The sequence below is a fragment of the Geotrypetes seraphini genome, chromosome 12 (assembly GCF_902459505.1).
Source record: "Geotrypetes seraphini chromosome 12, aGeoSer1.1, whole genome shotgun sequence".
Lineage (NCBI taxonomy): Eukaryota > Metazoa > Chordata > Amphibia > Gymnophiona > Dermophiidae > Geotrypetes > Geotrypetes seraphini.
The window spans coordinates 24,866,727-24,881,521 of NC_047095.1; the positions used below are offsets into that span (position 1 = coordinate 24,866,727).

Genomic DNA, 14,795 nt, shown 5'->3' on the forward strand with positions numbered 1-14,795 from the left:
CTATACCTACCTACTACTATCCCAATAGCCCTTATGGCTGCAGGTGGTACTTTTTTGGCGGTATAGTAGGATTTTGGTGGGTTTTGGTGGACTCACACTTTCTACCATAAATGTAGTAGTTAAGAGTGTCTTAAGGACCTGGCTCCTCTTCTCTATGTCTCATTAACTCATCCACCAGGCTACTTAAGACATCTGTGTGATGCTCTACTAACCTTTACCATACAAGATGCTGCTGTTCTACAGAGAGGTATGTATTTTATAAGGATTTTTTTTTGGGGGGAGGGGGACTATTTGGACATTTCTAACTTGGATGTTTCTGTGGTTGAAAATGGCAAATAAAATTAAATGTCCTGGTGGCCTAGATGTTTTTGGCAGACAAGACATTCAAACAGAGGATTTTTTAAAAAAAAATTATTTAGACGTCCCATTCGAAAATGGCCATTTCTTTGCTTCTGACTTTGAAGTTTTGCAGGAAATGTCCCTCTATATCATTTTTCTGTGTTGCTGTTGCATGTGGTCCAGTCATAGTTTTAATTAAGTTTAGAGAATCAGGTCCAACATGTTTAGAACAATTTTTTGTTTTATTGTAGTAATGTCTTAATGTAATTGTTTTATAGGGGTAACATTATCAAATGCTATGGTAAATGCAGGCCTAACGTCTTTTAAAAAAATAGAAGATATCAATGCAAGGGAACTTGAGCTGGTATGATTTTATTATTCCCTTCCTTTTAGGAATTCATGGGTAGATTGTTGATGCCATTGTTCTTTTATGTATGTACTTTACAAATATGTAGAATTTCTTTAGTTTAATTTTTTTGGGGGTTGGCAGCCAAGACATTCAAGCATTCAACCAAGATATTCAAGACATTTTTTGGCAGCCAGGACATTCAAGCAGAGGATTAAAAAAAAAAAATTATTTAGACGCTATTTAGATGGCTATTTCTCTGCCTCTGACTTTGAAGTTTTGCGGGAAACATCCAGTCCTTTTGAAAATGGCCCTCTATATAATTTTTCTGTGTTGCTGTTGCATGTGGTCAAGTCACAGTTTTCTGTCCCCATCTGATGCCATCAGTTTGTTTATTCATGATGCACATCTGTATTTCAAGATCAAGATTAGGACCTCATTAATAGTGTCCTGTAATTTGTTCCTTGAAATGATCTTTCTCAGTTTATTCTGCTTTTTTAGTTCTTGCATACTGAATACCTGGGTAATCTTGATATGTCTTGACTGAAACTACACCATGATAATACATTCATTTACTGGTTTCCAGGGGCAGGGCTGGTATGTCTTCCTTGATATTTGAACCTACAGACCATTTGAAACCTGTTGCTAACTTACTCAACACAACGGTATAATTTGGGTCTACACTTGAGTTATCATGGGTCTTTATTTATAACCACTAGAGTCTGCAGCATATAAACTGTTATTATTATTATTATTTAATCACCACCTAGGCCTCTATGTCGTACCATAGGGGATCAAAAACTGTTGCCCTTTTCAAAAAATACATGCAGATTTAGGGGGAAATTCATGAAAGGGCTTTAAATGTGTTAGTGCGTGCTAACCACTAAAGACACCTATAGCCTTTAGCAGTTAGCATGTGCTAATATGCTTAACACCCTATCACGAATTCCCCCCTTAATCTCTTTATTTAATTGTAATCTGTATGTGAATTGTAAAAGAATAGTCAAGAAAATTGTATACAAACATTTTCCCTCAGGTTATGTTCACAGAAATAAGCATATACAACAAAAAAATTAAGCGATAGCCATATTTTACAGATTGTGAACAGACACCCTCCATTTGGGAACCAAATTAAAGAAGCTGTAACGTATTTACCAAAATATGAACTTGGTGTTGAACAGGTATGTTTCCTTTATGAATTCTCTGTTCTATGGCTGCAAGCTAGATAATTGCCTCAGGTTTGAGTCAGATGTGCCAGATATGAGAGCAGTGGCATCTCTAGACAAGAATATTTGAGGTGGCAACAGGGATCAGTTTAGGTATGGGAGGAGGCAAGCTGCGGCAATATTTCCTTCAATGTTTAATTATCAAAATAAGACACCATTGCCTTCTAGACATAAAGAAACCCCCCTCCAGCCATTCAGCTACCTAGTAAAATTGCCATTATGATTGATTCAATACATTTTTTTAAGCAGGAATGGATTATCCGCAGGATTAGTCAGAATTTCAGTATAAATCTTGAAGCTCCAGTTATGTTTTACAAACTCCATATTCCCCAACAGTGAAGCTATCCCCCTTACAACCTGCCATACAAATAATATTCAAATTGTAATTGTCACTTAAGGAACAGCACATGCTCCTTCCACTGCCAGATACATCTTTCCAGTACAATAGGTGTGTCATTCTGGACAAGCAGGCTATCTTCCTATGGCCACAAGCCATATGCAGAAGGAATCCATTATGGATTTTTTTCTGTGATCCTTCTACTTCACCGGGAGCTCTACTGCCACATGCAGTTTTTCCCTTCTACTCGCGAGCCGGAAGGAGTAATTTTGCTCTGCTTTCTCCTTATTGTCTTTGGTGTTTTCCAATTATATGTGGTGTTTTCAGTGCTCAGAGCTTTCTATCTTAAGTGTCAGCTCTACCTGCGTGGAGAAGAAGCAGACTGTGGTCTGCAGCTGACAGGTTGATCCCTGATAGTACCTGTTAGCCTGTCTACACAAGTATTTTTGGAGCTCGGGGCTTTCCCCGCTTGCCATCTCTCATCTACTGCTTAGTAGAGGTTTGAGCACAGGCTGTTAGGCATCTGTAGGAAGCTCAGCGTTGTCTCGCAGGGTGCCGGCTTCATTTTTTTTCACCTTCCCTTTCTGGTATTGCATCCATTACTCTGTGGGGGTGGGGGTACAATCAAATGTCATGTCTGATTGGCAGCCCGAAGATCAGCCTTGAAGAAACAACTTCCAGCATGAGGCAGTGACTCTTCTCATTTCCAGCTACTGTAAAGAGCTGAGGCAGGCTGCAGCATATTGCCAGCAAAGGTCATAGTAAGGCTGTTACAGCCTCTAAGGCACGAGCGTCAAAGTCCCTCCTTGAGGGCCCCAATCCAGTCGGGTTTTCAGGATTTCCCCAATGAATATGCATGAGATCTATTTGCATGCACTGCTTTCATTGTATGCTAATAGATCTCATGCATTTTCATTGGGGAAATCCTGAAAACCCAAATGGATTGCGGCCCTCGAGGAGGGACTTTGACACCCCTGCTGTAAGGTGAATCGTTGGGGGGGAAGGAGTTACCATATGGTTCCAGAAAAAGGACAGACTGAGACATCCGGGTTTACTTCCACTGAAGCAATGGAAGTAAGGAGGACAGACTGAGACATCTGGGTTTTACGTTCATTGACAGTAATGGAAGTAAAACCCGGATGTCTCAATCCGTCCTCCTTTTTCTGGAGCCATATGGTAACTGTAGTGGGAGTGAGGTCTAAAAATTACATTTTTAAGGGTTTCTGCATGTACCTGTGTTCCCCCTCCTAAAAATTCTTAAAATTGCCAGTTTTAAACTGGGAAGTTTGTAATTTTAGCGATTTTAGGCGCACAAATCTTGCTGGCAGCCATTTTGGATTTTTAATGATCTTTTTTTCAAAAGCTCCTTGCACTTCCAAAACTACATTTTCTGCCTCAAAACTGGTTAAGATGGAGTCCTCAGGCTTTTCTACTCAGGTTTAATGCCAGGTTTGCACAAATGCTGTGCCTCAAGAGCGTCCTTTTGCTACGTGCCACACCACGCAGGCTGGAGAGACAGGAGTGGCCAGCTTAACCTCTCCCCCATATGCTCAGCTGACAAAAAGGGTGACTAGTCCATTAGGGTGGCCTTTTCTATTTTCAGGGACTGGAAATGGTGACCATTCTGCGCTAAAGGACACAGATACCTCACAGACCAAGAATGCAAATTAGAGTCATTACAGGGTGACTCATCACTCCCTGGACTGGCTTTCTTCTCAGAATTTATGACACTATTATGGAAAGCATTTCAGGAGAGCCATTCTCTACTCAGGCAGTCTTTCTGCGTGTTGGATTTGCTTCCTCAAGCTGTAGCCTCTCAGGGCACATCTACTTCACAGTCTGCTGCTGCTGCTCAGGACTTGGAAGACCTATTTGCAGGGGATACTGATGAAGATGAAACTCTTACTATTCCTTATTGTCTAAGGATGTGGCTTCTCTGTCAAGGGACCCGGGAACGTATACTGGCACTTTAGATCCTATCTTGGCTTTTAGACCCCGGTTCTGCGTGTAAACCTGCTTCCTTACCAGATCTCATTTCGAAGTCTCTGCATGAGCTCAATTTGTGCACCCAACCAGCTTCTACCTCCTCTATCATTTGTGGTGTGAGGGTTCAGTCATCCGCATTTCCCTGGCATCCGAACAATATCTTGATTTCAGAGTAGTGGGATTCTCTTGAAAGTTCCCAAAGTAGCAAGAGCAATGTCACATCTGTATCCAAAGCACAGGAGTGTCAGCAGCTATTTAGTCAGCTTAAGTCCCACTGGTTTTAATTTTGTTAACTGCCTTGACTTGACAATAATTGTTTAAAAAAAAAAAAAAAAAAGCGGTATATCAAATAAACTAATTGTAACATATTGCCTAGACGACTGGTTGATCAGAGCCCCTTTGTTAGCCGAGGGTCGGCACACAGTTGATCTGGTGATTCAAGTCCTGAGGAGCTTGGTTGGATTGTGAATTGCTGAAAGAGCAATTTGATGCCATCTCAGTCCCTGGAGTACCTAGGAGTACTGTTCGACACAGCTGCTGGCTGGGTCTTTCTTCCAGAGGCACACAGACAGAAGCTTTGCTCTCAGATTTTCTGTCTCCTGGAAAAGTCTACTCCATCAGTGTGGGACTAACTTCAAGTCCTGGGGTCCATGGCAGCCACAATAGATGTGCCTTGGGCAAGAGCCCACATGCGTCTTCTTCAGCATGTGCTGGTCTTCCCAGATGGACGCATTACAGAGCTGTCTACCATGGGCACTAGAAGCTCGAGCATGGATTGGTGTCTTTGTCCACAGTCCATCTCAAAGGGCACACCTCTTTGGATAGTTTCCTTGGTGGTTGTGACAGTTGCCATTCGCGGTTAGTGAGCTCATGGCAACCGTCACCCGATTCAGGGACGCTGGATGCCCTCTCGGAGGAAGTGCTTGATCAACAGACTGGAATGATGGACCATTTGGTTGGCTCTAGTAAAGTCGGAGAAGATTCTTGAAGGCCAGGTGGTCAGAGTCTTCTCCGACAATGTTACAGCAATCACATATGTCAATCGCCAGAGTGGCACCAAAAGTGCATCTCTAAGTCTGAAAGCACATATGCTCTTCCGCTAGGCAGACTGTCATCAACAGGCATTCTCGACAGCGTATGTAGCAGGAGTGGATAATGTTCAAGCAAATTTCTTCAGCAGGCAGACCTTGGATCCAGGTGAGTGGATGCTGTCATCGACAGCATTTCAGGCCATTGTTCAGCACTGGGGGTCATCCACTCTTCGTCCTAATGACAGCAGCGAAGAACAGAAGTCAGACAACTTCAGTCGCAGATTTGAGCCTGGAAATGAGGGTCTTGACACTACTACTACTATTTATCACTTATATATCGCTGAAAGGCGTATACAGCACTGTACATTTTGACATTTATAGATGGTCCCTGCTTAGAAGCTTACAATGTAACTTGGACAGACAGACATGACATATGAGGTTGGGGATGCAGAACATAAAAATAGCCTTACTGGGTCAGACCAATAGTCCATCAAGCCCAGTAGCTCATTCTCACAGTGGCCAAACCAGGTCACTAGTACCTGGCCAAAATCCAAGGTGAGAGGAGTTAGGAGTTGAAAGCACTCTTGAAGAGGTAGGCTTTTTAACTGAGCCTTGAACACTGCCAGAGACTGAGTCCGCCGTAGGGATTCGGGCAGCTTGTTCCAAGCATACATCGTAGAAGGGATGGAGTCTGGAGTTGGCAGTTGAAGAGAAGGGCACAGATAGGAGGGATTTACTAGCTGAGCAGAGCTCAAGGGGGAACACAGGGGGAGATAAGCGAAGAGAGATAGTGAGAGGCAGCTGAGTGAGTGCATTTGTAAGTCAGTAAGATGAGTTTGAATTGTATTTAGAAATGGATGGGAAGGCAATGAAGTACTTTAGGAGAGGGGTAATGTGAATATAGTGGCTCTTCTGGAATATGAGTCGTGCAGCTGAATTCTGGACGGATTGGAGGGGAGTGAAATGGCTAAGTAGAAGGCCTGAGAATAGCGAGTTGCAGTAGTCTAAGCGCGAAGTGATGAGGCCGTGGATAAGTGTTTTGGCAGTGTGCTCAGAGAGTAAGGGTCAGATTTTGGTAATATTATAGAGGAAGAAGCAGCAGCAGGTTTTAGCAATATGTTGTATGTGGGCAGTGAAGGAGAAAGAGGAGTCGAAGATGGCCCCAAGATTACGAGCAAACAAAATAGGAAGGATGAGAATGTTGTCCACAAAGACGAAGAACAGGGGAAGCTGGGAGGTGGGTTTAGGCGGGAAGATGAGCAGCTCTGTTTTAGCCATATTCAATTTTAGATGGCAGTGAGACATCCAGGTGGCATTGTCAGACAGGCAGGGTCTCAGTAGAGATATTTGTTACAATGAGGTAGATCTAGGAGTCATCAGCATAGTGGTGATACTGTAAGCCATGGGAGAAGATCAGCGCTCCAAATAAGCAAGTGTAGATTGAGAAAAAGAGTGGTCCCAGGACAGAGCACCAGTTGATAGTGGGAAGGCTGTGGAGGAGGAACCACCATTGCATACACTGAAGGTGCGATGGGAAAGATAGGAAGAAAGCCAGAAGAGGACAGAACCTTAGAATCCCAACAAGGACAGCATATCAAGGGAAGTGATCAACAGTATCAAAGGCGGCAGACAGATTGAGAAGGCTGAGGATAGAGTAGAGGCCTTTGGATCTGGCCAAGAACAGGTCATTGGAAACTTTAGAAAGGGCAGTTTCCGTGGAATGCAGTGGGCAAAAGCCTGACTGAAGCAGATCCAGAATAGCAAATAACTTTGATAAGAAGGGGAAGAGGGAGATGGGGGCGATAGTTGAAGGGACACATGAGGGTTTCTTGAGGAGGGGTTGCATATTTGAAGACATCAGGGACAGTTGCAATGGAGAACGATAGGTTGAGGATGTGACAGATAGGAGGGATGACAGAGGGCGAGATAGTACCAAGTAGGTGAGTGGGAATTGGATCGGAGGAGCAGGTAGTGGATTTGGACGATAAGAGAAGATGTGTGGTTTTTATTTTCAGTGATCTCAGAGAAAGAGGAGAAGGTGGCAGGTATTAAGGGAAGGTTAGTAGAAGGGGCCTCAGGGCATCCTGTTGTATGTCTTCCCTCCCCTGGCCTTTGATAGTCTGAATCCTTCAAGAGATTGCAACTCATCAGGATCCAGATTAGCCTCGTAGGCTGTGGTACGCAGATCTGATGCATCTACAAATAGGTCATGGCATCGGGTTACAGGTACATCAAGTCCTCCTTTCGCAGGGCTCAGTATGCATGGAGGATCCTGATTGTGTGTTAGTATGTAAGAGAGATTCAGCAGTGGTCATTGCCACCCTTCTCAAGTCTAAGAAGTCAACTACAGTTTCTGCCTGTGCTAAAGTATGGAAGTCTTTCTAGCACTGATGCGCCCAAGAACGTGTGGAGCCATTTTCAGCTCTGGTTTTGGTGGTGTTAGCCTTTCTCCAAGCAGGCCTTGACTAGGCCTCACCATGGCTTCCCTTCGGCACCAAGTCGCAGGGCTCTCCTGTTTCAGGGCCCAGGACCGCCAGCTTTCACTGGCATATCATCCAGACATCGTCAGGTTTCTGAAGGGTGCTCTCCAAATTAGACCACTGCTCAAACCACTGTTCCCTACATGGGACCTTAATGTGGTTCTACGATGTCTAACCAAGGCTCGGTTTGAGCCACTGAAGGAAGCATCCCTTTTGGACTTGACGCTAAAGGCAGTCTTTTTGATAACGGTTACCTCAGCGAGACGAGTCTCAGAGCTTCAGGCTCTTTCTTGTAGAGAGCCTTTCCTTAAAATCTCAGACTCTGGAATTTCCTTACGCACTGTTACTTATTTTTTTGCTGAAGGTGGTTTCAGCATTTCAAGTTAATCAAGAGGTCCGCTTACCTATCTTCCAGTCTACAGGTTCTAAGAAACAAAACTGCATTTTGAAGAAGTTGGATGTGAGAAGAGTCCTTCTTCAATATCTTGAGGTCACCAATGAGTTTAGGCTTTCTGACCATCTGTTTGTGCTGACTCACTTGACTAAGTGAGGTGCGCCCGCTTCCAAGGCCATTTTCTCAGCCTGCATTATCTATGGGAAACAGTCTCCTGTTTCTATCAAGGTGCATTCAACCAGGAGTGTAGCTTCGTTGTGGGCTGAAGCTAGAACAGTCTCTCCAGCTGAGATTTGTAGAGCTGCGGCTTAATCCACTCTATACACATTTGCAAAGTTTTATAGGGTGGACTTTGCAGCACAAGAGAACTCTGCTTTTGGTTCCTATGTGTTATGGGCTTGTACATTCAGCCCGCCCTAGATTTCTGGGATTGCTTATGTATATCCTACTTGTCCAGAATGACATACCTATTGCACTGGAAAAAGAGATTATGTCTTACCTTTAATATCTTTTCCAGTAAATAGATGTGCAATTCTGGACCCCCCACCCTGTCCTTCCTGCGCCTGCCTACTGTATCATTCTGTTTCTTTTCTTCAAGGCTGTATCTTGGATGCCAGTCAGCTCTTTGGGCCCTGAAGAATTCTGTATAATATGTTTTCAGCATCTACAGGGGTCATACCTGAGCTCCTTTGATGCTTCTGTTGGCAGTTAACAGGTCACTGATTGTTCACATGTTATTGCATTAGAGCAGAATAGTTCTTTGTTTGGGAAGTTTCCAATTTTCCATACTTCACACAATTTGGATGGAGCTCTTACATGTTTGGGTACTAACTGCAGGTGGTGGTAGAGCTCCCGGTGAAGTAGGAGGGTCACAGAAAAAAATCCGGATTGGATTCTTTCTTCATATGGCTCGCAGGAAGATAACCCACTTGTCCAGAATGACACATCTACTGAAAAAGATATTATCAAGATGAGGCAATCTCTTTTTCTAGAGACATGATCCTGGCAGCTTGGGAGTCCCATCTGTGAGAATATACTACCTGCTTGGCCTTGGAGGATGCAGAGTTACTTACCTGTAGCAAGTGTCCTCCGAGAACAGCAGGTATATATTCTCACAACCAGCCTACCTCCCCTAGTTGGCTTCTTAGCTTTGTTACTAAACTACAGGTCCCGCAAGCCTAGGGCTACCATATGGCTCCAGAAATAAGAGGACAGATTGAGATATCTGGATTTTACTTCCATTGAAAGCAATGGAACTAAGGAAGATGGATAGAAAATCTGGGTACAATGGAAGTAAAACCTAGATGTCTCAATCTTTTTTGTGGATCTCTATAGAAACAATATATGGGAACTACAATTATAATATTGGGCATTCCAATTTAAACATTCCATAAACTATTAATGCCACTTTCATTAAATTAAATTAAATTTTATTACATTTAAATTTATAACCAAGTAACTAATTTCTGAATAATTATAAATAAATAACTGTAAAGTGCTCAGTGCCACCACCAGGTCATTGCTAATGCAGTTCAGACCATGATAGTTTTGGAATCATCATTGCGCTTTACTATTCACTTCCTTCCATGAGTCATATGCACAATAACTTAAACATTATTCAAAACCCACTGCTGTTAAAGTTACTTATATTGTTCTTCATATAAATCATAACATTCAAAGCGTTTTTGAGACAGTACTTATCTTGTTGAAATCCTGTCCACCGTTTTATTATCGTATCTCATAAACTGCACCAAATTAAGTCCGTGTTAAAGTGCTTTTTCGTGATAAACTGCCTTCCAGTGCCAAATTAAAATAAGATAGTCATGCTTGCAATCAGTTGTGATTTCTACATGCCCTCCGACCCAAGCTGGTTTTCATAATCGTCTTTTTTCTGGAGCCATATGGTAACTCTATGTGAGCCGATACCAGGCAGGAAAGCACCAGCATGCTCACAGAATGGGCAATGCCTTAAAATTAAAAGTGACTCCCTTATTTGGTATTTAGGCCCTACCCAGTGCATCCCAGAGTGCACTGGACAGGGCTGGATGATGCCATTTTGATGATGCCTCCCTGGAGGGAAGGATTTCTATCCACTCCTCCCTACTACTTGAGATGTTAGGCTGTGGTGGTGGGGGAACTAGGACTATCCTAGGTCACCAGGGAAGACTCCAGGGGAGATGTCTGGCTTGGCCTGGTCACGTCAGGACTGGCCAAGGGGCCTCTTGTGAGGGTGCCAGAAGAGGTCCACTGGATTACCAGGGAATATTTTTTTTTAAGCGGGAGGGATGTTGGGGGATTGTGGGAAGAGAGATGTTGGGCCCTATGTTTGGGAGAGGTACAGAGGGAGAATGCAGGCCAGGGCCAGAATGACACACCTATCTACTGGAAAAGATATTATCAAGGTAAGACATAATCTCTTTTTCCAGTGCAATAGGTGTGTCATTCTGGACAAGCAGGAAGTACCGTAGTATTAAAGAAAAAAGCCCAAAATGCATGTCAGTGTTCCTGTCAGTGCCTGAGCCAATCAGATTGCTGCCTGATTGCTGTGCAGAATCTGGAGAAGCAGTTTCTGAGCTAGTGCTGCAAAAGGAAAAAACAACTTCCAGGGGGTATGAAATCCCAGGGGTCAGGGTACAATTTTTATGCATCATGGCAATCTTGCTCCTGGATTTTGTCAAGCCATGCCTTTGGGAGCAAAGTCCAAATTTTAGCAGCTTGATATCAAAACAAGAAGGGAAAAACATTTATAGTTAACATTACTTATATTTGGAAACGGAAGCATTTTTAACACCAAGTTTTATTGTATGGACTTCTTACAGCCTTTTTACACAGGGCTACATGTTAGTTGTGATTTCTTTAATTGGATCCTCAGTAAGTACAATAATATGTTTCAACTGAATTCTCATAAGAGTTCACCTAAATTTGCAGCTGTGTGTTTTTCTCTCTCTCAAGATCACAAGATATAATGTTACAACAGCAGAAATAATAGTGACCATTGCATTAACAAATTATAAGCTGCTACAGAACAAAAGAACAGCACCAGACTCCCACTATGTAACCTTAGTCATAGGAGATGCTGATAACCAAGTGATTTATAAACAGAAAATCATGTAAGTATGAGCAATCTTCTTTTCATTATGTTTGGCAATTCTACTATTAACTACATAATCCTGTTAAAATATAAATAGTGCGGTAATCTCATAACAGGGTGACCATGCAAAGGTCCAATACAGTAAAGCACCTATTTATAATAGCAGTACAGCTGTCTATGTGTCTTTATAAAAATATGAGGCATGTTCAGTGACACCTAGTAATGCTCAAACCCTCTAACATCTACTCCAAAGAAGTATAATGTGTAAGTATACTCTGCAGAGGTAATTTTATTAACCATTTTCAGACACATTTGAAATTTGTGAGCAATAGTGTCCATTCATGCATTTTCCATATATATATGCACATCTGTTTAAAGCAGGTAGCATTTTTTACCTTTATTTATCTTGTGACAGGTACACCCAGCTAACTCCTCACAGCCAGCTGGAGCCCTGTCCGACCGAGCAGGTGACTGAGTGATTTACTTATAATGCCTAAGATTCAGTGCCTCCCATGCACACTGTGAGCTTGGCTTTAAGATATCAGGGTTTTCATAAAATATTACACAGCCTTAATTATATAGTAACGTTTGAGATGATGGCAGACAAAGACCCGAATGGTCCATCCAGTCTGCCCAACCTGATTCAATTTAAATTTTTAAATTTTTTCTTCTTAGCTATTTCTGGGCAAGAATCCAAAACTTTACCCGGTACTGTGCTTGGGTTCCAACTGCCGAAATCTATGTTAAGACTTACTCCAGCCCATCTACACCCTCCCAGCCATTGAAGCCCTCTCCAGCCCATCCTCCACCAAACGGCCATATACAGACACAGACTGTGCAAGTCTGCCCAGTACTGGCCTTAGTTCAATATTTAATATTATTTTCTGATTCTAAATCCTCTGTGTTCATCCCACGCTTCTTTGAATTCAGTCACATTTTTACTCTCCACCACCTCTCTCGGGAGCGCATTCCAGGCATCCACTACCCTCTCCGTAAAGTAGAATTTCCTAACATTGCCCCTGAATCTACCACCCCTCAAATTCAAATTATGTCCTCTGGTTTTACCATTTTCCTTTCTCTGGAAAAGATTTTGTTCTATGTTAATACCCTTCAAGTATTTGAACGTATGAATCATATCTCCCCTGTCTCTCCTTTCCTCTAGGGTATACATATTCAGGGCTTCCAGTCTTTCCTCATACGTCTTCTGGCGCAAGCCTCCTATCATTTTCGTCGCCCTCCTCTGGACCACCTCAAGTCTTCTTACATCCTTCGCCAGATACGGTCTCCAAAACTGAACACAATACTCCAAGTGGGGCCTTACCAATGACCTGTACAGGGGCATCAACACCTTCTTCCTTCTACTGACTACCCCTCCCTTTATACAGCCCAGCATCCTTCTGGCAGCAGGCACTGCCTTGTCACACTGTTTTTTCGCCTTTAGATCTTCGGACACTATCACCCCAAGGTCCCTCTCCCCGTCCGAGCATATAAGCTTCTCTCCTCCCAGCATATACGGTTCCTTCCTATTATTAATCTCCAAATGCATTACTCTGCATTTCTTTGCATTGAATTTTAGTTGCCAGGCATTAGACCATTCCTGTAACTTTTACATATCCTTTTTCATATTTTCCACTCCCTCTTTGGTGTCTACTCTGTTACAAATCTTGGTATCATCTGCAAAAAGGCACACTTTTCCTTCAAACCCTTCAGCAATGTCACTCACAAACATATTGAACAGGATTGGCCCCAGCACCGAACCCTAAGGGACTCCACTACTCACCTTTCCTTTCTTCGAGCGACTTCCATTAACCACCACCCTCTGGCGTCTGTCCGACAGCCAGTTTCTGACCCAGTTCACCACTTTGGGTCCTAACTTCAGCCTTCAAGTTTGTTCAACAGCCTCCTATGAGGAACTGTATCAAAGGCTTTGCTGAAATCCAAGTAAATTACATCTAGCATATGTCCTCGATCCAGCTCTCTGGTCACCCAATCGAAAAATTCAATCAGGTTCGTTTGGCACGATTTACCTTTTGTAAAGCCATGTTGCCTCGGATTCTGTAACCCATTAGATTCAAGGAAGTACACTATCCTTTCTTCCAGCAACACTTCCATTATTTTTCCAACAACTGAAGTGAGGCTCACCGGCCTGTAGTTTCCTGCTTCATCCCTGTGACCACTTTTATGAATAAGGACCACATCCGCTCTCCTCCAATCCCCAGGAATCACTCCCGTCTCCAGAGATTTGTTGAACAAGTCTTTAATAGGACTCGCCAGAACCTCTCTGAGCTCCCTTAGTATCCTGGGATGGATCCCGTCTGGTCCCATCGCTTTGTCCACCTTCAGTTTTTCAAGTTACTCATAAACACCCTCCTCCGTGAACGGCGCAGAATCTACTCCATTTTCTCGTGTAACTTTGCCAGACAATCTCGGTCCTTCTCCAGGATTTTCTTCTGTGAACACAGAACAGAAGTATTTGTTTAGCACATTTGCTTTCTCCTCATCAAACACCACATATTGGTTCCCAGCATCTTTTAGCCTAACAATTCCATTTTTTATCTTCCTCCTTTCACTAATATATCTGAAAAAATTTTTGTCTCCCTTTTTTACATTTTTAGCCATTTGTTCTTCCGCCTGTGCTTTCGCCAGACGTATCTCTCTCTTGGCTTCTTTCAGTTTCACCCTGTAGTACTTTCTGCTCTCCTCTTCTTGGTTTTTTTTTAAATATTTCACGAACGCCAACTCTTTCGCCTTTAGTTTCTCAGCCACTAGGTTGGAGAACCATATCGGCTTCCTTTTTCTCTTGTTTTTATTGATTTTCTTCACATAAAGGTCCGTAGCCATTTTTATCACTCCTTTCAGCTTAGACCACTTTCTTTCCACTTCTTTTATGTCCTCCCATCCTAACAGTTCTTTCTTCAGGTACTCTCCCATTGCATTAAAGTCCGTATGTTTAAAATCTAGGACTTTAAGTATCGTGCGGCCGCTCTCCACTTTAGCCGTTATATCAAACCAAACTGTTTGATGATCGCTACTTCCCAGGTGAGCACCCACTCGAACATTAGAGATACTCTCTCCATTTGTGAGGACCAGATCCAATATCGCTTTTTCCCTTGTGGGTTCCGTCACCATTTGTTGAAAAAATTGATGAAAAAAATAGAGTTCAGCTTTATTTTCAAGCTCAAACAAAAATCCACTTTAATTTGTTAGAAACCAAAATTCATGAGTGTAGTCCAAACAATATTTCCATACAACTTATCTTCAGGCAGCAGGAGAAATACTGGTTTCTCTGTCTCTCCCCTTCCCCGTGCTGTTGGCACACCAAAAAAATCTTCACTAAGGGGCTTGGCCTGCGAGTGCACAAGGATGGTCAGGTAAGGCAGAGGCTCCATATTCACAGACATTACTGATAAAAAAATACGAAAATAAAAATCTTATTTAAAGTAAAAAAGAAGAAAAACAACAACGCTATGGCTTCAGGAAAGCAGAATAAATCAGATATAATGCCTTCAACTACTGGCAGTGTCAAAAGAGCTAAGCCGGAGCCGGCAACACCGTCGAAATGTCC

General features: G+C 42.8%; 1 protein-coding gene across 1 annotated transcript in view; it reads left to right on the forward strand.

Moving 5' to 3' along the window:
* HFM1 (helicase for meiosis 1) overlaps positions 1-14,795 on the forward strand; it is a 354,705-nt gene that overhangs the window by 217,616 nt on the left and 122,294 nt on the right. Inside the window, exons 25-27 of the mRNA XM_033916380.1 lie at positions 618-703; positions 1,783-1,866; positions 11,092-11,249. Coding sequence (XP_033772271.1) covers positions 618-703; positions 1,783-1,866; positions 11,092-11,249 — 328 coding nt within the window. The remainder of the gene's footprint in view (positions 1-617; positions 704-1,782; positions 1,867-11,091; positions 11,250-14,795) is intronic.